We start from the raw sequence: 25,548 nt of genomic DNA on the forward strand, positions 1-25,548 counted from the left end.
ATGGTGATTGCAGCCATGAAATTAAAAGACGCTTACTTCTTGGAAGGAAAGTTATGAGCAACCTAGATAGTAGTATATTCAAAAACAGAGACATTACTTTGCCGACTAAGGTCCGTCTAGTCAAGGCTATGGTTTTTCCAGTGGTCATGTATGGATGTGAGAGTTGAACTGTGAAGAAAGCTGAGCGCCGACGAATTGATGCTTTTGAACTGTGGTATTGGAGAAGACTCTTGAGAGTCCCTTGGACTACAAGGACATCCAACCAGTCCATCCTAAAGGAGATCAGTCCTGGGTGTTCATTGGAAGGATTGATGCTGAAGCTGAAGCTCCAATACTTTGGCCACCTCATGCGAAGAGTTGACTCATTGGAAAAGACTCGATGCTGGGAGGGATTGGAGGCAGGAGGAGAAGGGGACGACAGGATGAGATGGCTGGATGGCATTACTGACTCGATGGACGTGAGTCTGGGTAAACTTGGGGAGTTGGTGATGGACAGGGAGGCCTGGCGTGCTGCAATTCATGGGGTCACAAAGAGTCGGACACAACTGAGTGACTGAACTGAACTGAACTGAGGCCATACCTAAGATATTCAGCAGTTCGTTTTCAAATGAGTAATGCTTGAAGAGCAGCCTTGTGCAAGAAAAACATTGTCACTTGACAAAAATTCAGACCTACAGAAAATTTGCAAGAATAGTACAAAGAATTCCTGTGTATTTTTTCACCTGGATGCTTCAAATGTTAACACTTTTACCCCATTTGCATTTACCTTTTCCTCTCTATATCTGTTTTTTTTTTTTTCCCCTGAACACTTTGAGAGTACCTTGCAGACTTAATGTCCATATACCCCTAATTTCTCTTCCATAAAAGCAAAGGCTGTTTTGTTTTACGTTTATATTTTCTGTAATCTGGAAAGTTTCTCAGTCTTTGTGTTGTTTCCTGATATTGACATTTTGAAAATACTGGTAGTTATTTTGTAGAATGGCCGTCAACTTGGATATTCGTTCTTGTGCTTAGAAGTAGCACAGTGAAATGTATGATTGTTAAGAACTATGAAAGGTCTTGCAAACTAACAGATTAGGAATGGCTGCTGCAGAAGACAAACTCTGAGGTAAGAGATAAAGGACTTTCTTATTTCTTACTGAGCAATAGTAGTAGTCAGCGGGTCAGTATTTCCTTTGTTTCTCCAGCTCAGTTCCCACAGGGTGATGCAAACAGGGCCAGGTGACTCAGGCACAAGAGGAGTTGCGCTGCAGGAGTGGCACCCCAGGTTTGGAAAACTCAAATCTTTTGTAAGGGGCAGTGAACCCCCCTGACATGCACGCAGGAGGGAGTCATTATCTTGGCATGAAGCAACCTGACCTTTGTTCAGGAAGAGGCTATCTCTACCTTCCAAGGCTTTCAGTATACAAATATCCTTGAGAAAAGACTCCAAAACAAAGGCATTCAGTGTCCCTGCTTACAAGACACGGAGAAGCATGAGAGATCCATGGTGAATTGTCTCCCAAGAATAATATCCTGTTATTCTTGAAACTTTCACCTTTTTTTTTTTTTTTAATTTTATTGGAGTATAGTTGATTTACAGCATTGTGTTAGTTTAAGGTATACAGCAAAGTGATTCAGTTATATATATATTCATTCTTTTTCTTACCCACTAGTTTTTGCACCCATTGATAATTCTTGTTTGAATCAATTATTATGGTTGTTGCCAAGTAGTTAATTTTTAATTCCATCATTCCTTTACATTTATTGCTTTTCCCTCTTTCCTGACTAATTATCCCATGTCGCTTACTTGTGCCCCATGGGATAGCTTCCTAAGTAAACTATTCAAATGAATGGAGGCCTTTTTGTAAGAATCTGCATTTAATTGGGCTCAGTGATAAGATACCTCAAACTCAGCATATCTAAAACTGAATTCAGTTTTTCCTCTCTCATTTCTCCTTTAAAAGAATTTTTTTGTTCACATTTGGTTATCATTTTTTCAAGTCAGAAGCATGATTGTGACACTTCCTTCATTCCTCACCAAGTTCTGTGGCTTTTATCTCCTACTCACCTATCACTGTTGGTAATCGGTACTCTCTCATTCCATTACTTCTCCCTTTGCTCAGACTGATCAGCTATTATCTGGATTATTAGGGTAGTCTTTCAACTGTTATTTCCATTACCGTCTCTTTCCAGTTTATTGTTCACAAATCTTCCTGCGTTATCTTTCTAAAATACAAATAAGATTTTAAAAAATGCAAATATGATTATATTGATTTCCTGTTTAAAACATTTCAGAGACACCTCATCACCCATAGCTTCTTAGTATGGAAGATGAAGTTCTTTGTGATTTTTCTTTTTAAAGTTGTCTTTCTTCTACTCAAGAGAATCTTTTTCTCCAGCTGCCCCTGGCAGCAAGTATATTTTAGAGCAGAGGTTGGCAAATTTCTTAAAGGGCTTGATGGGAAATATTTTAGGCTTTGCAAGTGGCATATGATCCCAGTTGCATGCATTTTTTCTTTTTTTTTTAAACCTTTAAAAATATAAAAGACATTCTTAGCTTGTGGGCCATACAAAAATAGTCTGGGTTGAATTTGGCTAACTGTAATTTGTGGACCCCTGTTCTAGCCACACAAAGCCAATGTGTCATATTTTTCATTAGTTTCTTCTCTTATATGTGCTATTGGTTGTGCTATTGGAATATCCTTCCTAAGTAGCAGACTTCTTTCCATCATCCTTCAAAATTTAGCTAAGGTTAACTTCTTAGTGAATCCTGTGTTCTTTCAGGCATATGTTAGTTAAATCATCCCCCTTTTTTCGCTACCTGTGTGCACCATATATCTTTGTTACTGCCCTCATTAGTAATATAGTTATATGTATACATGTGTTTGCCTTTTCCTAGAAGGAGCTCATTGATGAAAAAACATGCTTCATTGTTAAATCTTCCTCCTCCTAAATATTTTTACTTGATTTGAATTGAAAAAAAAATTTAAAAATTGAAAGAATGGGATGAAATAGTGTATGGCTGACTGAATAAGCTAATAAAATATATCTAAAATGGTTATATTTATCTAGCTCTTAAAGAGAATATCCTCTTGTCTGGTATATTTTTTTCCTTCTATATTTAAAAATTAATGTAAATGTAGGCTATGAAAGTATAGAGAGTAAGAGAACCAGTTCCTTTGCAGCTGCCACCTGGGTACAAAATAGTTCCTGCAGTTGAAGTCTCTCCTTTTCCCTTTCTTCTTGGCTTGTTTATAATTTCTGTGCATGATTTTATACTTTTGCCACATACTTAATGTATCTAAAAACACAATATAAGTTTGTTTGCTATTGACTTTAAATAAATAATACATATTCTTCTGAAACTTGTTTCTTGTTTTACATTGTTCTGAGATTTATCCATGTTGATATGTGTAATTTACATTAATTCACTTTGCTGCATGTCTTTAATTCTAACATGCACAATTTTCCACACGTTTTAACATCTTGGAAATTGTGATAATATCTTAATTAGTGTCTTAACCTTATAATTGTTTTCTTTTTGCAGTACAGAAATAAATGATGATTGTTCTATAAGCCATAGTTGTGTGTTGTATGAAAAAGTCAAAACAACTATATCCATTCCTTTTCTGACAATTAGGTTGCTTCAAAATTTTGTTCCTGTGCAGTAGAGAACATTATTTTACCTGTTTTTGTTTGTTTGATTGGTGCTTTTACCTGCTTATTTTTTTAAAACACCAAAAATATTTTGTATTGGGGTATAGCCAATTAACAACATTGTGATAGTTTCAGGTGAACAGTGAAGGGTCTCAGCCACACATAGTCATGTATACATTCTCCCCCAGACTCCCTTCCCATCCAGGCTGGCACATAACATTGAGCAGAGTTCCATGTGCTAAACAATAGGTTTTTGTTGGTTATCCACTTTAAATATAGCAGTGTGTACATGACCTTCCCAAAGTCCCTAACTGTCCCTTCCCCCTGGCAACCATGAGTTAGTTTTCTGTGAGTCTCTTTCTGTTTTGTAAGTAAGTTCATTTGTATCATTTCTTTTTAGATTCCACATATAAGGGATGAGATGTGATGTTTTTCCTTCTCTGTATGACTTACTTGACTCAGTATGACTCTCTCTCGATCCATCTATGTTGCTGCAAACGGCCTTATTTCATTCTTTTTACCGACTGAGTAGTATTCCGGGGGTGGGGTGGGTGTGTGTGTGCGCGCGCAGTGTGGGGGGTGTGTGTGTGTGTGTGTGTGTGTACACCACGTCCTCTCTGTCCTTTCCTGTAGATGGACATTTAGGTTGTTTCCGTGTCTTGGCCATTGTAAACAGTGCTGCAGTGAACACCGGGATGCGTATATCTTTTGGGGCCATGTTTTTCTCCGGATACATGTGAATTAATTAATCTCTGTGAGTTTTTTAGACATTAAAATACTCTCATAGATAATCAACTCATTTATCATTTGAAATATATGTTGACAATTAGGTCCGTTAACAGGAATTCAAACTTCCGCCCAAATAATACAGTGTTTGGAAAGGTTTTCATTTGTGGTATCATAATTATTTCAGGGGGTGATGTTTTAGAAAATCTATACAATAAACTAATATTAATTTTAAAGTTATATTTATGAGCTAATCCAAGGTAAAATGGTTAAAGTGGCATTACAATAATAAATAGTTGTGCAGTTAATAGCTTTTTTCAGTCACTGTAAGTCAAGTCGTGTGATACTTGTTTTTAGCATTCTTCTCTATGTTTGATATCTTGTCCTTCAACTTCAAAGCTCTTAAGAAAAATGTCCTTTTATCCCTCAATAAAATGTTGACAAATTCTTAGTTGAAATGGAAATGAAGTTCTGATATTCATTACATGGTGTCCAGTTACAAATATCATAAAAATGATTCTGAATGAAACTTTATTGATGTCTTAATATTTTTTATGCCCCCAAATATTCATGTACCTGAAAATATTTTAAAAATGGAAAAAAAATGGAAACCTTTTCCAAGTATATTTATGAAAACAAAACTTTTAGTCTGTGGATAAACCAAACTGGAACAATTTATTATTTACATGAAACTAGATTAGAGACAGTATTGTTACCTTGAAGCCTTTTGTCTCCTTTGATCTCTTTGTCAGACCTTATGAATCAGAGTCATTAATACAAAAATTAGAGTTGTGATAAATCTAGTGTTTGCAATATCATAAAAAAATAAGTGAAAATATTTGAAACTGTAGAACACCTTGAGTCTTTATTCGTTTAACTCTGTGCTAGACTTTGTGAAGAATGCAGAAGTAGTATAAGACTTCGATAACAAAGTCTTGCAGAGATGTTTGTACATCCATGTTCACAGCAGCATATTCACAGTAGTTGAAAGGTAGAAGCAACCCATGTATCTTTAGATGCCTGAATGGATAAAAATGTGACATAGACATTCAGTGGGGTATTACTTAGCTTTAAAAAGAAGATTCTGACACATGCTGCAACATGGATGAACCTCAAAGACATTATGCTAAGTGGAATAAACCAGTCATAAAAGGATAAACGTATAACTAAACTCATGTGAGGTACTTAGGGTAGTCACAATTGTAGATGTAGAGTATAGAATGCTGGTTGCCATGGGCTAGTGAGAGGGGACAATGGACAGTTGTTTAATGGGTAGAATTTTAGTTTGGAAGAGGGAAAAAAGTTCTGGATATGGGTGATGGTGATGGTTGCCCAATAGTGGGGATAACTTTAATGCCACTGAGCTGTACACTGAAAAATGGTAAATTTTATGCTATATCTGTATATTTTACCACAGTTTAAGGGAAAAAAATGAAGTTTGAACAAGTAGAAGAAGAAAGTTGAGTAAGGAGAATGCAAGGCATTATTATCTTTATTAAATATATTTTTGATAGAATATTTTAAATAAAAACCTGATTACATAGTACCATGTTTAAGTTTGGCAGAAAATGACCCAGAATTTTCATATTGGCTCAGTGGGTAAAGAATCCACCTGCAGTGCAGGAGACTCAGGAGACACGGGTTTGATTCCTGGGTCGGGAAGATCCCCTGGAGGAGGACATGGCAACCCACTCCAGTATTCTTGCCTGGAGAATCCCATGGTCAGAGGAGGCTAAGGGGTACAGTCCATTGAGTTGTGAAGAGTCAGACATGACTGAAGTGACATAAGCATGCAAGATAGTCAGAGTATTTCTATCTCTGCTCCCTCCCTCCCTTTTCAGAAGATCTGATACTGTATAAGAATATTATTATATTATAATGTATTATTATAAGAAAAAAGAAACCATCTCTTTATGGTTAGTGGTGGTTTGGTTATCACCATTGGTTACATTGCTGTTTCGGTAATTGTAAAAGGACATGAAGAATTTAGATAGATATCACATGAGTCTTAAAATTTTTTTTAGAGGAGTGGGAAAATAAGGCCTATTAAAGTACCTGATGTTATTAAACCTGAGGGATGGAAGCTTAATGGTTGCTCTACCATTAAGGCTTGACTGTCCTCAGAGTGCCTGTACAGGTAGCTTCAGCTTTCAAAAGGGTAGTATTTAAAAACTTCCATTTCTTAGTCAGATGGTAAGAACAAATGACAGAGTTTATGAAATGCAGCTGCAGAGGTGTTACAGTATGTATCGCAATGAAAAATAATAGGAAATAGTAGTGAACTAAATCAGTGTTTGGAACTTAAGCAGCTTCTGGGAGTAACGACTATACTCAGTAAAATTCATGAACACCAAGGATGAGAGACTCCTTCCTCTCAGGTTATGAGTTAATGTGATGGCGGGTGGGAGAAGGGAAATAATTAATACTTGTGGTCAGTTTGATTAGTAATTTAGAGTTCCTTTCTTGTTTATTATATTATAAATTATTATAAGAACTATCTCCAGCATTGCCCCCTCCCCCCTTTTTCTTATGAGCTGTGTAAATTATGTGCCACTTCTACCTTGTGTTTTAGAAAGAATTTCCTAAAATTCTTTTTGAGATTGGTACCCCAGAGCACAGTGGTTGGTGAGAGGTAATTACTTTTTTAAGCTTCCTTTAGTTGGCCCTTGGATTAAGCTGATTGTTTGCCTTCTGGCTTGGCATGTTGGAAAAGGAAAAGTAGTGACAGCTGGATTCAGAAATTGCATTAGTTTCTTTAATATCTCTAGGTAAATTATCTGGCTTTCAGCTGTTGTCCATGTTCAGTTCAGTTTAGTCACTCAGTTGTGTCCAACTCTTTGCAACCCCATGGATTGCAGCACGCCAGGCTTCCCTGCTTCCCTGTGCATCACCAGCTCCCGGAGCCTGCTCAAACTCGTGTCCATCGAGTTGGTGATGCCATCTAACCATCTCATCCTCTGTTGTTCCCTTCTCCTCCTGCCTTCAATCTTTCCCAGTATCAGGGTCATTTCCAACAAGTCAGTTCTTCACATCAGATGGCCAAAGTATTGGAGTTTTAGCTTCATCATCAGTCCTTCCAATGAGTATGCAGGACTGATTTCTTTTAGGATTGCCTAGTTTGATCTTCTTGTGGTCCAAGGGACTCTCAAGTCTTCTCCAGCACCACAGTTCAAAAGCATCAATTCCTCGGTGCTCAGCTTTTTTTTTATAGTCCACCTCATATCCATACATGACTACTGGAAAATGACTAGACGGACCATTGTTGGCAAAGTAATGTCTCTGCTTTTTCATATGCTGTCTAGGTTGGTCAGTAACTTTTCTTCAAAGGAGCAAGTGTCTTTTAATTTCATGGCTGCAGTCACCATCTGCAGTGATTTTGGAGCCCCCCCAAATAAAATCTCTCACTGTTGCCATTGTTTTCCCATCTATTTGCCATGAAGTGATGGGACTGGATGCCATGATCGTAGTTTTATGAATGTTGAGCTTTAAGCCAACTTTTTCATTCTCCTCTTTCACTTTCATCAAGAAGCTCTTTGGTTCTTCTTGGCTTTGCTCATGTCACACGCTAGCAAAGTAATGCTCAAAAGTCTCCAAGCCAGGCTTCAGCAGTACGTGAACCGTGAACTTCCAGATGTTCAAGCTGGATTTAGAAAAGCCAGAGAAACCAGAGATCAAATTGCCAACATCCGGTTGGATCATAGAAAAAGCAAGAGAGTTCCAGAAAAACATCTACTTCTGCTTTATTAACTATGTCAAAGCCTTTGACTGTGTGCTGCTGCTGCTGCTAAGTTGCTTCAGTCGTGTCCGACTCTGTGCGACCCCATGGACGGCAGCCCACCAGGCTCCCCCGTCCCTTGGATTCTCCAGGCAAGAACACTGGAGTGGGTTGCCATTTCCTTCTCTGGTGCATGAAAGTGAAAAGTGAAAGTGAAGTCACTGAGTCATGTCTGACTCTCAGCGACCCCATGGACTGCAGCCCACCAGGCTCCTCCATCCATGGGATTTTCCAGGCAAGAGTACTGGAGTGGGGTGCCACTGACTGTGTGGATCACAACAAACTGTGGAAAATTCTTAAAGAGATAGGAATACCAGACCACTTGACCTGCATCCTGAGAAATCTGTATGCAGGTCAAGAAGCAACAGTTAGAACTGGACATGGAACAACAGACTGGTTCCAAATTGGGAAAGGAGTACGTTGAGGCTGTATATTGTCATCCTGCTTATTTAACTTATATGCAGAGGACATCATGAGAAATGCTGGGCTGGATGAAGCACAAGCTGGTATCAGGATTGCTGGGAGAAATATCAATAACCTCAGATATGCAGATGATACCACCCTTATGGCATAAAGTTGTCCATGTAATACTTTGGTTTAACATGGAATGGATTGGCCTAGGAGGGTATATCTTTTATTCTGTAGAACTTCAACCTGATGTTTCAGACTGAGGGCTCTGAATTGGTCAGACTGGAATTTGCCTAGGGTTTTGTACAGACTAGATCATTGATTCTCAGATGTTAGTGTGAATCTAAATGGCCTTGGGAACTTGTACACATAGAGATACTTGAACCTCATTGCAAACTTACTGAACCAGAATCTTTCTGGAATTTTAAATCTATTTTTACTGAACTTTGTATTAAGGAAAATTGTAAGCGTTCAAAAGGAGACAGGATAGTATGATGACCCCTTTTTACTTACAATCGAGCTCCTATGATAATTTATGGCTAATCTCATTTTATCTATATCCCCATCCACTTTCTCTTCTCTATTATTTTGAAGCATATCCCAGGTATATTATCTCATGTTGAAATTTTTTATGTATATGTTTTATTAGGTTTCCAGATGATTAAAAAACTTTTGAATAGTTAATATATGTACAAAGTAAAATATAAGGTGGTTAAAAGAACATATAAAGTAAATCTTTCTCATTGCCCCCAGTAATCTTACTATTCTTTAAGGCAAAGCAGCCTATAACTTATTTATGTTTGTATAGATACTAATATATGTGCAAAAATATAGATATATAATTCCCCCTTTAATTAAACATATATGGTAATATCTTGTAAAGTATACATTTCCCTAAATTTTGCCTTTTTCACATTACAGTATTGGGAATCAGGTTGTAGCAGGTTAAATAGGTTGTTTTCATTCTTTTTCAAAAAGATTCTAGTTGGTCTGTGTATCAAAGTGTATCTAACTTATGCCTTTTGCATGGATATTTAGGTTTCAAGTGTTGTATCTCTTTGCATATGGTGCTCCATGCATACCTTTTACCACATCTGAATTGTATGATTCTTGATCAGAGAACTGCATGCATGTGTGCTAAATCACTTCAGTCGTGTCAGAGTCTTTGTGACCCAATGGACTGTAGCCCACCAGGCTCCTCTGTCCATGGGATGATCCAGGCTCACTAGTTCCATTTAAAAAATTATCATCATGTCTCTCCTGTTCATGTTCATGCTTTTCTCTAAATCTATTAGTATATTTACAATTGCTATTTTAGGAATTTTGTTTATTGACTGTCATTCTGTGTGTTTCTGTGATTGTGGGTTACAGAAGGGATTTGAAATAAGAAGAATGGTAATGTTAAGTTATTGAAGATGAGGGTGGGGAGCTTCACAGTGTCAAGTGAGCTTGATATGTTCAGAAGGAGTTATTGATGTGGCTTTGCATCATTAAAAAGATGATAAATTGGTGGAGTCTGAAAAACTCACCTGAGTAACAGCATAGAACAGATGCCAATAAGAATTTAAGAAAATGGATGAAAAGGTTTAGATCCAGGATTTCAATTTACAATTTCTCATATATGTTGAACCACAAATCTTAATTTGCGTAATAAGTTTTTGTAGCTGATTTCTTACTAAAGCCAGGTCAACTTAGGAAAGTGGTAGTTAGCAATAAGAATTGTTTAGGAAGTGGAAAGAGGCATAAATTTATGCCTTTTACCTGAAGGGGCAGTGCATCTTCCTGTTCATTTTACTTCACCTTAGGTATATGACCTTGAACCAATTAACTAGTCCCTTTGGGCTTCCCAGGTGGCGATAGTGGTAAAGAACCTGCCTGCTGATGCAGGAGACATAAGAGATCCCTGTGTTGGAAAGATCCCCTGGGGGCATGGTAACCCACTCCAGTATTTTTGCCTGAAGAATCCTATGGATAGAGGAGCTTGGTGGGCTGCAGTCTGTAGGGTCGCAGAGAGTTGGGCATGACTGAAGCAACTTAGCATGCATGCATTGAGCTTTAATTTTCTTAACAGCAAACTTGGACTACATAAAACACTGCAAATAAAGCATTTGTCAAACTGTTGCATAGTAGGTGGTAGCTCTTATTATTTTAAGTGTTGCATATATTACATATTGTAATGGCAATCTGTTGGTTATTTTATTTATTTATTTGACTGTTCTGGGACTTAGTTGCCACATACGGGATTTAGTTCCCCAACCAGGAACCAAACCCACATCCCCTGCATTGGGAGCAAGGAGTCTTAATCACTGGACCACCAGGAAAGTCCCATTTTTTAGAAGAATGGAAATATTTTGAAATCAATTCCCAAACAACATTTATTAAAAACCAACTTTATATTCTGAGTACTTTGTTTTAGACCTAGTGAGAAAGACTGTTTTATACACTAACAATTATAACATAATGTCAGTCATGTCATATCATGCCTGGAGCGTGAGCGGTGAGTGTATGTGTTCTAGGAAAGGCTTCATCAGGAAGGTATTGTATTAGGAATTCCCTGGTGATCCAGTGGTTAGGACTCAGTGCTTTCACTGCCGAGGACTGGACCAAAAAAAAAAAAAAGGGACAAGCACTGTATCACTTTGATTTGAATGTAAAGGAATTTACTGTTAATACGTGTTCAGGGATGATGTGAAAAGGAGTTTAAAGAGAAATCATGAAAATGACTCACATACTTATTTTTACAATTGATTTTTTTTTTCCCCAAGGTAGTTCTTGAGCTTTAAGTTTAAGGAATATGACAACATTTGTGTAATATATATTTTCTGGTTTGATCATTGGTTCATGAATGATATATTGGTAATAGAATGCTTACTTTTGCTAGATGTATACAGCTTAAGGATCTGTACATTTTCTTTTGGAGGGAAAATAGTTGGTACAGTTCCTTGGGCATATCTTAGCCATTGTAGCTTGTCAATAAATATTGATTGAATGAAGTTTCTCAACTATTTAGTCCCAACCTTTCATGCAATGCACAAAATATCTGAAACACTAATTAACTAAAATGGAGACAGTGAAAATGTTTATTTTCTCCAAGGTGAAGAAAATCTTCATGGACCTTAACTGTTTTTATAAATTATGGACTTGACTCATTAAAAGTTCACGAGAGTTAAAATATTGAACTTTTGTAGCTAATGTGACCCTTTTTTTTTTGTTTGTTTTTGTAGGTATGGCCTCACAAGTCTTGGTCTACCCACCGTATATTTATCAAACTCAGTCAAGTGCCTTTTGTAGTGTGAAGAAACTCAAAGTAGAGCCAAGCAGTTGTGTATTCCAGGAAAGAAACTATCCGCGGACCTATGTGAATGGTAGAAACGTTGGAAATTCTCATCCTCCCACGAAGGGTAGTGCTTTTCAGACAAAGATACCATTTAACAGACCTCGGGGACACAACCTTTCATTGCAGACAAGTGCTGTTGTTATAAAAAACACTGCGGGTGCTACAAAGGTTATAGCAGCTCAGGCGCCGCAAACTCAAGTGGAGGCACCTCAGGTTGGGGCGTGGCGGCACAGGTTCAGTTTCCTGGAAGGCCCCCAGCGATGTGGGTTGAAGCGCAAGAGTGAGGAGTTGGATAATCATAGCAGCGCAATGCAGATTGTTGATGAGGTGTCCATACTTCCTGCAATGTTGCAAACCAACATGGGAAATCCAGTGACAGTTGTGACAACTACCACAGGAACCAAACAGAATTGTACCACTGGAGAAGGTGACTATCAGTTAGTACAGCATGAAGTCTTATGCTCCATGAAAAATACTTACGAAGTCCTTGATTTCCTTGGTCGAGGCACTTTTGGCCAGGTAGTCAAATGCTGGAAAAGAGGGACAAATGAAATTGTAGCAATCAAAATTTTGAAGAACCACCCTTCGTATGCACGTCAGGGTCAGATAGAAGTGAGCATATTAGCGAGGCTCAGTACTGAAAATGCTGATGAATATAACTTTGTACGAGCTTACGAATGCTTTCAGCACCGTAACCATACTTGTTTAGTCTTTGAGATGCTGGAACAAAATTTGTATGACTTTCTGAAACAAAATAAGTTCAGTCCCCTGCCACTAAAAGTCATTCGACCCATTCTTCAGCAAGTGGCTACTGCACTGAAAAAATTGAAAAGTCTTGGATTAATTCATGCAGACCTCAAACCAGAGAATATTATGTTGGTGGATCCTGTTCGACAGCCATACAGGGTTAAAGTAATAGACTTTGGGTCAGCCAGTCACGTGTCAAAGACTGTTTGTTCAACATATCTGCAATCTCGGTACTACAGGTAGGTGATAATTATTTTTTGGTTATTTTGATAAGTGTTGAATTTTTGCAGAATGAAATAATTTTGTGTGTGTATGTGGTGAAAAAGACTGCTTTGGATACAGAGAGATCAAGATAAGTTCAGTTTAGGTTTGAGGCTTTAAAGATTTAGGCAAAATCTGCTCAAGCAGAATAGAAATTTCTACTGCAAGTTTCTGTGCTAAAGACATCTGGTTATTTTTATTGTTAATAGAAGATCTGAAGGATTGATAGGTGGTTAATGATGATTAAACAGAAGTCTAAATATTGAGAAAGGCTTTATAATAAATTTTGTTCATTTCTTTGGAGAAGGAAATGGCAACCCACTCCAGTAATCTTGCCTGGAGAATTCCATGGACAGAGGAGCCTGGTAGGCTGCAATCCATGGGGTTGCAGAGTCAGGCATGACTGAGCAGCAGTCATTTACTTGGGCATTTTTCAGTGCTTAAGAAAACTAGCTTTTTAAAGACACATCTGATATGACTGAACATTTAGAAAAGTTTTAAAAGGATGGAAAGTCACTTTGATTAGTAATTTTAAGATTTAAACTCACTTCCATGGCTACCACAAATGTTCAAGCTGCTCTTTTGTAAGAAGTTTGGTTATGTTCTTTACACATATGTTTTAGGTAATGCTATTTTGATGTTCGTACTATGGGGGGAATTTAAAGAAGAAAATAATTTCCATGTACTGCAATGCCATGATTAATATAATGCTAGCCTGGAGTACAATAAATGGTCTTGAGGGTAGCTAATCATTACCAAGATTGAGAATAGCTTAAGTTTGTAAATGTTTTTAAATTCATAGTCATATAATTTTGAGAAATTCTTTTCATTTCAGCTTAAATGAGTTTTATGGTCTTGGTGTATTCTGGAGCCCCACAAGACCCAACTCAGTGGGCAAATAAAAGATCTGACAATATTGGCCATTATTAATGTTTGTAAATAGAAACATGAAGTTTATTGTTGGAAACTGTCAGAATAGGAGAAAGGAAACCCACATTTATGTCACTTGGTTGACAAGTTTACTAAAATATATATTAGAAATTAGAAGTATAGCCTAAATTACCCTTTATATACCTAATGTTATAATTTTTAGTCTGCGAGTACTAGGTACTGTTCTTAAAACCTTTGAGCTGGTTTAAAAGGTATTGTAGTTGTAACAGTGTTATGAGTCTTAATTGATATTTCCTATAATTGGATTTATTTGACCCTCTGTGCTCCTGACCAAAAACAAATTTTTCCCCCCAATTTAATGCAACACAAGATTAACTTTTAGTTAATTTTTCGCTGGAAAAACTACTTTAATATCTGATTTAACAGCATGAGAGGAATAGTATTTCCCCTTTCCCTTGTGTTCTGTGGATTCTTTTTATGAGTTTTGAGAAGTCAGCTAGCATATTATATAAACCCCCAGGCTCCAGCTGCTTGGGCTCTATATTTAGTTCACTTGTTAGTAAATGACTTCATTATATTTGGGTCCTGCATTATTTGGCATATCAGATTTAGTTATGTGTAATACCTTGATTCCTTTTCTTTATTTGAAATCTTTTCTTTTGGATGAGAGTAAAAAAAGAGCTTTGTTTTTATACTTGAGATGATCGGTTTATTAAATGTTTCAAGAGAGTAAAAGAAATCCTTTAAAAAGCAGTCTAAAATACTAAATATTTTGTGATATTGGTTTTTAACCTTAGGCTTTTGCACAAATAGCTTCTTTTGGGAATGGAAAAATAAGGTATGAATAATTGCTGAGTACAGCTGGTAGTTTCTAATTTGTTTTTATACATACATTTCTAGTAAATAATTTACCTGAATTTCAGAAGCTATATAGGTGCTGGACTTATAATGTTTAGAGTTTAAACAAAAAAAGTTTCTTAATTATAAAAAGATGTGTTACTTAGCATTTTGGATGCTGTTGCGTGGATAACAAGAATTTTAAAATGGCGTTTCTGTCAGTTGGATTCAAGGTTAAAAGAGTTAGGAAATATGGTAAATTAGGGAAAATGTAATGTAGTCTTTAATCAGGTACTCTTTTAATGTTTTGTATAATTTTGCATAAAAATAGCAGGTAACCATTATTTTCCAGCATTGGTGTGTACTTTATCAGTTCTACCTTGGTTTGACTGAGTTTACTTATAAACCTGATGAGGCAAGAAGCAAGAGTGTCTCATACTTGATTTTTTACTCTTTGTTTAAAATATATTGTACTTAAAAAACGAAAGCAGGAAGTGGCAACTTACCAAATTAAATATTTTTGAACTAATCACAGTGGGAACACGTAGCCCAAGTTCCAAAGTAAACGATTTGTGTTTAAACACAGGTTCATGTGTTACTGTTTCTTTGAACCATGCAGCACAGAAACATAGTAGGGATATCTTAAAATAGACAGAGGATGGTGGCCAGAAATTGTTGACTGCTATAGATGGTGAGGCTGTCTAGCTCTTGTAGTGATATAAGCCAGAAGTACATGCTAAGGGCATTGATTTGCTCAAGGTCAGCATGTTCTAAATTCAGCTGCTTGAGTATGGTTTCTGTCAAGAACACGTAGGGCTCCTCAATGCATAAAAGGTTTTAGCAGCAGAAGGGGCTGTATTTATGAGGTGTGGTGGCAACATTCAGGTCATAAATATCTTTTTCTTCTTTTTTTAAATATAGAATTTTAGCCTGTGGTTCTGAGTCATTTCAGAACATAGAGACAGGAAAGTGGGCTGGAAAGTAACCTGTATAGCGGTTGTATTCTTTGCTACTTGACTGAATAATTTAGCATTAGTGGTTGTTGAAGTAAATGCTGCTTTTTTTGCAGATAATAGTTGACAGAGATATGGTAAGGTAGAAAAACAATTCAGGCTTACCAGCTTTTGTTTAGATCATTCCCAACCCCTCATGCCTTTTTAAAACCCTAAGTATCAAAGTTTCTGTAACAAAATTAAGACACACAGGATGACCTATTAATAAAATAACCAGTATTTTATATAGGGTACTTTTCTCAAGTGCTTTTACATAAAATTCCTAGTTTGTTTTTCCTATCTCAATTTCTGTGTTCTTAGTTAAAATGCTTGGTGGAATTCCTGTTTAAAAAGTAGAAAACACGCTTATTATACAAGTCAGACAGGTCCAAGTTTACAGTGCAAGTTTATCACAATTTTTGTTGAGCCTTTTCTATATGCTGTGCTAGATGCTAGGGATACAGAGGTGATAAAAACAGTTTCCTCATTTAATGGAGGAGAAAAATAGTTTGTCTCAAGAAGTTCTAGGGCAGAGCCCTGTGTGGGGTGCTTTGTGAACCCAGAGGAGAGCACTGAGCCTTATCTGAGGGTTTAGAGAGGGGTCTGGGGAGAGATGACTCTTGACTTGAATGAGCCTTGAAAGGAGAGAAGGGGTTGTAGTCAATTAGTCTTTTTTTCTTTTTGCCTTGTGGAATTTTAGTACCCTGACCAGGGAATGAACCTGGGTCATAGTAGTGAAAGCGCTGAGTCTTAACCATTGGACCTCCAGGGAATCCCAAGGATGGACTAGTCTTAAGGAGTGTTCTCTGTCCCACAGCCACCCTTACCTAAAAGCTCAATATTGGCTGAAATTGCTGGTAGCTTCTTGTCTGTGTCAAAGAACTTGTTTTTGTTTGGGAATCTTTATTAGACAAATATAAAGTTGTCAGTTGGGTTTAGTTTTAACAGACGTTTTAATAGATGATTCCAAAAGTCTATAATGTGATTTTCAATGCCATAGATTGTGGTCACAGACATAAATTACTCCATATATCAGGCCTTCAAGTAAAAAATTTGAAAGAATTCTTAAAACATTTTTCTTTGACAGCTTTATTGAGCTATAATTCACATACTATGAATTTTATCCATTTAAAGTGTACATTCATCGTCCTTTAGTATATTCACAATTGTGTATCATCACCACAATTTTAGAACATTTTCTTTACCCCCTAAGAACCCCCACTCCTGCTCCCTAGTACGCTTTAGGCATCTTTGCCCGATCTTCCCACCCCTCTAGCCCTGCTGCTGCTGCTAAGTTGCTTCAGTCGTGCCCGACTCTGTGCGACCCCATAGACGGCAGCCCACCAGGCTCCCCTGTCCCTGGGATTCTCCAGGCAAGAATACTGGAGTGGGTTGCCATTGCCTTCTCCGCCTCTAGCCCTAGGCAACTGGAAATCTACTTTCTGTCTCTACAGATTTGCATATTCCAAACATCTCATATGAATGTCATCATATAACATGTTGTTCTTTTTAACTGGCTTTTCCCCCCCACTTAGCATGTTTTCAAGATTCATCTATATTGTAGCAGGTATCAGTGCTTCATTTTTTTGTTGTTGACAAATAATTCCGTTTATAGATATACCACATTTTATATATCCATTCATCAGTTGATGGAGACCTCAGTGAAAAGATAATGTGAATAGAAAACTCTAATCTGGCCCATGTTTAAGTCTTTCATTCAAAATACTTTGTGCCTATAAAGTGTAAATATTGTGCTGGGTGCTGGTTATTCATTGAGGAGCAAAAATAAAGACCCTACTGTTATGATGCTTACAATCTAATGTGTAGATAACCAGAAAAGTAAAGTATTCTAATGAGAAAAGAACAGGGAGAGAGACTAACAAGATAAACTTATTTTTTTGTTTTGTCTTAATTATTTTAGGCAATAAAAAGTTGCAGAAATAGTGAGAAGAATTTTTTTTATGCCCGTGACCTAGATTCTCTAAGTTTCAAATTTACCACCCTGGTTTCATCCTCATTCTTTTTCTATGTGCGTCGTACACAGATACACATGTACATTTGTTGTTACAGTGTTTGAGAGCAAATTTTAGATGTAAAACCTCTTTATCTCTAAATACTTAACTATATATAAGAGGTTGTGTGTGTGTCTCTAACCTTAAGGACATCCTCTTGCATAACCCCAGTGCAATAATCAGAATCATTGTTGGTTGACATCAGTATTATTGATTTGATGAACTGAACTGCTCAATACTATTTGATTTAAGGGAATTAAAATCAATTCAGTGCTAGTACCATTACAGACTTAATTCAGATTTTACCAGTTGTCAGGCTTTGCCATATATACACAATAGAATACTACTTAGCCATAAAAAAGAATGAAACTTTGCCATTTGCAATAATATGGATGTACTTGGAGGGTATAATGCTAAGTGAAATAACTCAGAGAAAAACAAATACTTGTATGATAACATGAAATCTAAAAAGTAAAGCAAACTATTGAGTGTAACAAAAAAACAAGATAGATCTAGAGAACAAACTAGTTCTGATTGGGGAGAGGGAAGGGGGAAGAGGAGAAGCAAGATAGGGGTAAGGAGTTAAGAGGCACAAACTATTACATATAAAATAAATAAGATACAAGCATATATTGTAAAACACAGGGAATATAGCTAATATTCTATAACAACTGTAAATGGAGTATAACCTTTAAAAATTGTGAATCACTGTGTTTGTTGTACTTATATACTAAAACTTACATACTTAAGTATATATGTGCTTATATACTTAAAACATACACTATTGTACTTAAACTATATGACGCTTTTGAAGAGTACAGACCAGTTATTTTGTACAATGTTGTCAATTTGAGTTTGTCTGATGTTTTCAGGTTAAGTGTTTTAACTTACAGAAATGATGTTTTGTCCTTAAATATTGGGAGGCATATGCTGTCAATTTGTCTCATTACTAGTAATGTTAACTTTGATCACTTGATTGAGGGGGTGACTGCCAGATTTTTCTACCATAAGGTGTGTTTTTGTATCTTGTGATACTTTGAGACTGTTCACAGATACTGTTTCTTATCTTATTTTCACAGACCAGTTTTAGCATCCATTGATGAATATGGCCTTTACCACTTATTAGCTTAGGGTTGCAGAATGATGACTTTGAAGCTCTATCGTTTCTCTGTGTAAGGAGTTCTCCTATGAGGAAGAGCTTTCTTTTGCTCTGTTTGTTGTTGTATAGACTTACAGGTTCATATGCAGTGGGTTGTAATTCATTCCTCGTCATTTGCTTTACTGCTCAGTTGTCCTCAATTGTCTAGCAAGAGCCTTTTAATTTTTTTTTTTAAACTGAATTCCTTTATTTTTGGTTGTGCTGGGTCTTCGTTGCTGTGTGAGCTTTCTCTGGTTGGGGTGAGCGGGGGCTGCTCTCTAGCTCTGGTGCACAGGCTTCTTGTTGCAGCGGCTTTTCTTGTAGCAGAGCACGGGCTCAAGAGCACAGGTTCCGTACACACAGGCTTAGTTGCTCTGCGGCATGTGGGATCTTCTGGATCAGGGGTTGAACCCGTGTCTCCTGCATTGGCAGGGGATTCTTTACTGCTGAGCCACCAGGGAGGCCCTGGGAAGAGCCTTTTGAAGTTTGCTCTTGTCTGCCGTTGACGTGGCCCCACCCTTCCTAGAGAGCTTCCTTGCTGGCGTCAGAGGTGTCCAGGTTTACTTTGTGCTTTTCTGGTTCCATACTTTGTATTGGCTACTTTTCTAAAGGACTCTGATGCCTTTTATTGGATATTATAGTAAAGCAATGAATTCATACTGATATGTTTAGTTCCCTCACCTCAGAGTTCATTCTGTCCTTCTTCCTTTATTTATGATCTCTTCTCTTATATCAAGAAACTTGGCTCTCATTATCCACAGTGTTACTTATTTGCTCAATTTCAGAATACACTTCAAGTAGTTTTGGAATTGCTAACCCATACCACTGCTAATTTACTAACAAGAGTACACATTTATTTATAGTTTTTATTCTTAGCCTTAGACTTGGAGAATGTGTTCAAAGTACTATATTCTAGAGTTACTTCTTCCTCAACCCCCTTCCCCCATCTTCAATGTGATTGTTTTTTACTTGAAATATAATTAAGTTCATTTCATTATATTCCATTTTGCGTCCTCTGTGTTCTTATTTATTAGACGATATGAAATATTAAAATAGTTAGTTACTTAGTTTATAAGACTTGTGAGGGTGACACTTTATATATTTGCACATTAATAGGTTTTAAAGTAAGTTTTATGATACTCTTGCTATATACGTGTGATATTAGTTTATAAGATAACAATATATAATACATGTGCTACTAAGTAATATAGTCAGGTATAGGACAAAATTTGTAAAAGCTTGGTCACAGAGTGAATTTGTTAATTCTGTTGATTATATATGTAAAATATGTAATAAATGTAATGCCATATAAACAGCTGATCAATATTTTATGTCAGATTGGAATGACTGTATTCTAGAATTGCATATAACTGTTAGTTATTCACAGGTTAAAATGAAAACTTTTGTGATGGTTTATAAAATTAAGTCGAATGAAAGTCTTCAATTTCTAAGGTTTTATTCGTTTTTCTTCTTGTGCTCTATAGCTTTGTTTCAGAGGTGTATGTAGTAGTCTCATGAATGTGCTGTAATAGAATATGATGACATCATGGATTAGATGTCAGTCCTGACCACACACACCTCAGGATGCACGTGCCTATTTGTTTCTGGGTCTTCAGCATTTTGCTGTGAATGGAATTCAGCTCTTGGGATGTTATTAGCAGAGTGCCTGCTGCCACAGAAGAGTACCAGTTCAGTGGCCAGTGAATAATTTAGGCATCAGTTGGTGTGGTGAGATTGTGTTACTTAGGAGAGAATCTAATACATGTGCTAAACTTTGACATTAAAAAGAACAAATGTGTTTTTTCTTTTTTTGAGAGAACAGTCAATTACAGAAAGTTTTAGATTTATTTATATAAAACCAGTGTACTAATTAAAAATTTTTTGATTTAATGTTTTTAAAATTATATTAGTTATGGATGCTCTGTGTCAGAAAAAAATTCAATAATAGAGAAGGCCAAGAAGCAAAACAGGAACAATTTCCCTCTTTACTGTGACTCTGCCTTGTAATTTTTATAATATGTTTTATACTTTATAAGCACTTCTCTGTGGTGTATGTTTCATTTGTTTTCTGATATTGTTATAGGGAACCTTCTTGTAAGTCCTTGGACGCTTGTAGTAGGTTTATTTCCACAACATTTCTAGAAGGAGACTTGTTGGGTCAAAGGATATTAACATTGTGCTATTGGGCACTGCCAAATTTCCTCTCAGAAATGTTGTCTTGTTCCAGTTTACAGTCTTGCCAATAACGTGTGAAAATGTCCTTTTCTTCACATTCTTGTCATCACGAGGGCATTTGTTTGTTTGTTTGTTTGTTTTTTGATTGGTAGCTGTAGCTGTAAATAGGCAAAAAAGAAAATCATTTAAATTTTACCTTCACTCTTCACTACGTTTTAAAAAGTTTTATGTATTTCTTCCAGAGAAGGCAATGGCACCCCACTCCAGTACTCTTGCCTGGAAAATCCCATGGATGGAGGAGCCTGGTGGGCTGCAGTCCATGAGGTCGCTGAGAGTCGGACATGACTGAGCGACTTCACTTTCCCTTTTCGCTTTCATGCGTTGGAGAAGGAAATGGCAACCCACTCCAGTGTTCTTGCCTGGAGAATCCCAGGGACGAGGGAGCCTGGTGGGCTGCCGTCTGTGGGGTCGCACAGTCGGACACGATTGACGTGACTTAGCAGCAGCAGCGGCATGTACGTCTTCTTTGTCATGTGTTATACTGGTAGATACTCTTTTATATGGAGAATGAGAATGTCCAAATAAACAGAGTTCATATAAAAACAATATTTATTGATGGCTTAGTACCAGCCACTGTGCTGAAAACTTTTACCCTTTACCCTCGTAGCAATCATGGTAAGTGGTAGTGTTGTCTTTATTTGACAGATAGGGGATTTGAGATTCAGATATGTTAAGCAACTTGCCCAGTGGTACACAGTTAACTGCAGAGCTGTGATCTGAGCACAGTTCAGCCTGTCTGTTTACTGTGCTCCTTCTCCAGAGATTTCCCTTCATCTTCCTGAAACTCCTGTGCCGGAGGACACTGACGACTTGTTTGTTAACCACCAAATTTGAGGGTTTTTTTTTTTTTAGAAGTCCACATCTGGCTGGACCTCTGTCTTTCAATGCTGTTAGTGCTTTATTTTATTGAAATGTTTATTGAAATGTTCTCTGCTAGTTTCCTAAACATCATAACCCTCAGATTCTTCTTTCACTTGGCTAGCTTTTTTGTTCTTTTTTATACCTCTTAAATGAGTACACCTCCCAGGGTTCAGTCTGGGCCACTTTCTCTTTTAATATACTTGCCTTTTGGAGACCTTACTCTCTCCCATGACTTCAATTTGTTTGTTGTGTGGTAAATTTTGAAACACCTTCCTGTAGTACTGATCTCCCTTTGAACACCTAATTTGTTTCCAGTTACCTCCTTGGACAGTCTCTGGGTATTACTAACTCATGTTCAAATGATTCCTCTTTATCCCAAGGCTTCTCATCTCCCTTATTGCATATCAGAATTATTGAAAGAACCATTTCCATTGGATGTTTCTGTCCTATGTATCTAATCATTTTATGACCAAATCCTATTATCTTCATATGTTAATTTTGCTATGTTCTTCTCACTGCTTTGTTCTGGTCTGGACTTCGGTACTAGATTAGTCATTGACTTTTTAAACCTGTAGTCTCTGCCTCTTACTCTTCTTATCCTGAATTGTTAGAGATGTGTTGTGGATTGGTTTCAGAGATCACAGGATTGTGTACACACAGATAGGCTAGAAGACTTTTTTTATTTTTAAAACTACTTTGTTCTTTTTTACTCCTTCAGTTCTGATCAGCAAATGTTACAAAATAGTGACCTTTTGGAAACCTAATTTCAGTGACATCAAGATTATGGCATGAATTTTCCTGGTGGTACAGTGGATAAGAATCTGCCTGCCAATGCAGGGGCCCATGGGTTTGATCCCTGGTCCAGAAAGACCCCATATACTGTGGAGCAGTTAAAGCCGTGCACCGCAGCTGCTGGAGCCTGTGCCAGTGCACCCTGGAGGCCACTGGGCTTCTCTTGTTGCAGAGAACGTGGCTCTAGGGTGCACGCCACGGCCACGAGTGGCCCTTGCTCACCACAACTAGAGAAAGCCCATGCACAGCAATGAAGACCCTGTGCAGTACCCGTGCAAAAAAAAATTATGGCATACGTTTGGCCTTGAAGTAGTTGTACACAATTGGACGACACTGATAAAGTAATCAAAAAAGGGATCAGTTCAGTTCAGTTCAGTCGCTCAGTCGTGTCCGACTCTTTGCGACCCCATGAGTCGCAGCACACCAGGCCTCCCTGTCCATCACCATCTCCCGGAGTTCACTCAGACTCACGTCCATCGAGTCTGTGATGCCGTCCAGCCATCTCATCCTCTGTCGTCCCCTTCTCCTCCTGCCCCCAATCCCTCTCAGCATCAGAGTCTTTTCCAATGAGTCAACTCTTCACATGAGGTGGCCAAAGTACTGGAGTTTCAGCTTTAGCATCATTCCTTCCAAAGAAATCCCAGGGTTGATCTCCTTCAGAATGGACTGGTTGGATCTCCTTGCAGTCCAAGGGACTCTCAAGAATCTTCTCCAACACCACAGTTCAAAAGCATCAATTCTTCGGCACTCAGCCTTCTTCACAGTCCAGCTCTCACATCCATACATGACCACAGGAAAAACCATAGCCTTGACTAGATGGACCTTAGTCGGCAAAGTAATGTCTCTGCTTTTGAATATACTATCTAGGTTGGTCATAACTTTCCTTCCAAGGAGTAAGCATCTTTTAATTTCATGGCTGCAGTCACCATCTGCAGTGATTTTGGAGCCCCCAAAAATAAAGTCTGACACTGTTTCCACTGTTTCCCTATCTTTTTCCCATGAAGTGATGGGACCAGATGACATGATCTTCGTTTTCTGAATGTTGAGCTTTAAGCCAACTTTTTCACTCTCTTCTTCCACTTTTATCAAGAGGCTCTTTGGTTGTTCTTCACTTTCTGCCATAAGGGTGGTGTCACCTGCATATCTGAGGTTATTGGTATTTCTCCCGGCAATCTTGATTCCAGCTTGTGCTTCTTCCAGTCCAGCGTTTCTCATGATGTACTCTGCGTATAAGTTAAATAAGCAGGGTGACAATATACAGCCTTGATGTACTCCTTTACTTTAAAAATGTGTGAATAGAATGTTGTGCTTAGGAAGCATTTGGTAACTTTCAATAGGTTCATAGTACAACCCCTGGTAACATGAGCCCTGTATCTCTGTTACGTCAGGAGTCTCTCTGTGGTAGGGAGCTGTTTCATATTGTAGCAGAATGGTCCCTGGGATTGTAAAGTAAATGTGAATTTTCCCCTTTCCTTCCTCTAAAGCTAAATTAATCATCAGTAGTTCGTAAAGAGAAGGCAATGGCACCCCACTCCAATACTCTTTCCTGGAAAATCCCATGGATGGAGGAGCCTGATAGGCTGCAGTCCTTGGGGTCGCTAAGAGTTGGGCACAACTGAGCAACTTGACTTTCACTTTTCACTTTCATGCGTTGGAGAAGGAAATGGCAACCCACTCCAGTGTTCTTGCCTGGAGAATCCCAGGGACGGGGGAGCCTGGTGAGCTGCCGTCTATGGGGTTGCACAGAGTCAGACACGACTGATGCGACCTAGCAGCAGTTCATAAAGATAAAAATATTTGTATTAAGATGTTGGATGTATAAGCAAATAGAGATGGAAACAGCTGTATAGACATTTAGTCTATCTTACTTTATAGAAGAGACCAGTGAAATCCAATATACCTAAATGAGAATTGTCATATCAATGTTTATAAATAACTGTATGTAATATGTATGTAATAGGGTTATATTTGATTTTGAGAAATAACAAAGTAATAGTAAATCATCCTTGTAAACAGTAAAACATAATGGTAGAAGTTGACAATCAGTGACTGCAAAAGCCATCTGAAAACAGGTATCATTTTCAAACAAAATACCCTTCAGTCAGTTCAGTTCAGTCGCTCAGTTGTGTCTGACTCTTTGTGACCCCATGAATTGCAGCACGCCAGGCTTCCCTGTCCATCACCAACTTGCGGAGTTCACCCAAACTCACGTCCATTGAGTCAGTGATGCTGTTCAGCCATATCATCCTCTGTCGTCCCCTTCTCCTCCTGCCCCCAATCCCTCCCAGCATCAGAGTCTTTTCCAGTGAGTCAGCTCTTCACATGAGGTGGCCAAAGTACTGGAGTTTCAGCTTTAGCGTCAGTCCTTCCAATGAACACCCAGGACTGATCTCCTTTAGAATGGACTGGTTGGATCTCCTTGCAGTCCAAGGGACTCTCAAGAGTCTTCTCCAACACCACCATTCAAAAGCATCAATTCGTCAGCACTCAGCTTTCTTCACAGTCCAACTCTCACATCCATACGTGACCGCTGGAAAAACCATAGCCTTGACTAGATGGACATTTGTTGGCAAAGTAATGTCTCTGCTTTTGAATATGCTGTCTAGGTTGGTCATAACTTTTTTTCCAAGGAGTAAGTGTCTTTTAATTTCATGGCTGCAGTCACCATCTGCAGTGATATTGGAACCCAAATAAATAAAGTCTGATATTGTTTCCACTGTTTCCCCATCTATTTCCCATGAAGTGATGGGACCAGATGCCATGATCTTCGTTTTCTGAATGTGGAGCTGTAAGCCAACTTTTTCACTCTCCTCTTTCACTTTCATCAAGAGACTTTTTAGTTCCTCTTCACTTTCTGCCATGAGGATAGTTAGTGTCATCTGCATATTAGAAGTATT

General features: G+C 37.8%; 1 protein-coding gene across 6 annotated transcripts in view; it reads left to right on the forward strand.

Moving 5' to 3' along the window:
* Window positions 1-25,548, forward strand: part of HIPK3 (homeodomain interacting protein kinase 3) — an 84,119-nt gene that overhangs the window by 14,064 nt on the left and 44,507 nt on the right. For all 6 annotated transcript variants that reach the window (XM_040258974.1, XM_040258976.1, XM_040258979.1 and 3 more), the window contains exon 2: window positions 11,773-12,871. In XM_040258974.1, the coding sequence (XP_040114908.1) occupies window positions 11,775-12,871 (1,097 nt within the window). In that variant the 5' untranslated portion in view covers window positions 11,773-11,774. The remainder of the gene's footprint in view (window positions 1-11,772; window positions 12,872-25,548) is intronic.

The sequence above is a fragment of the Oryx dammah genome, unplaced genomic scaffold (genome assembly GCF_014754425.2).
Source record: "Oryx dammah isolate SB20612 unplaced genomic scaffold, SCBI_Odam_1.1 HiC_scaffold_17, whole genome shotgun sequence".
Taxonomy (NCBI): Eukaryota; Metazoa; Chordata; class Mammalia; order Artiodactyla; family Bovidae; genus Oryx; species Oryx dammah.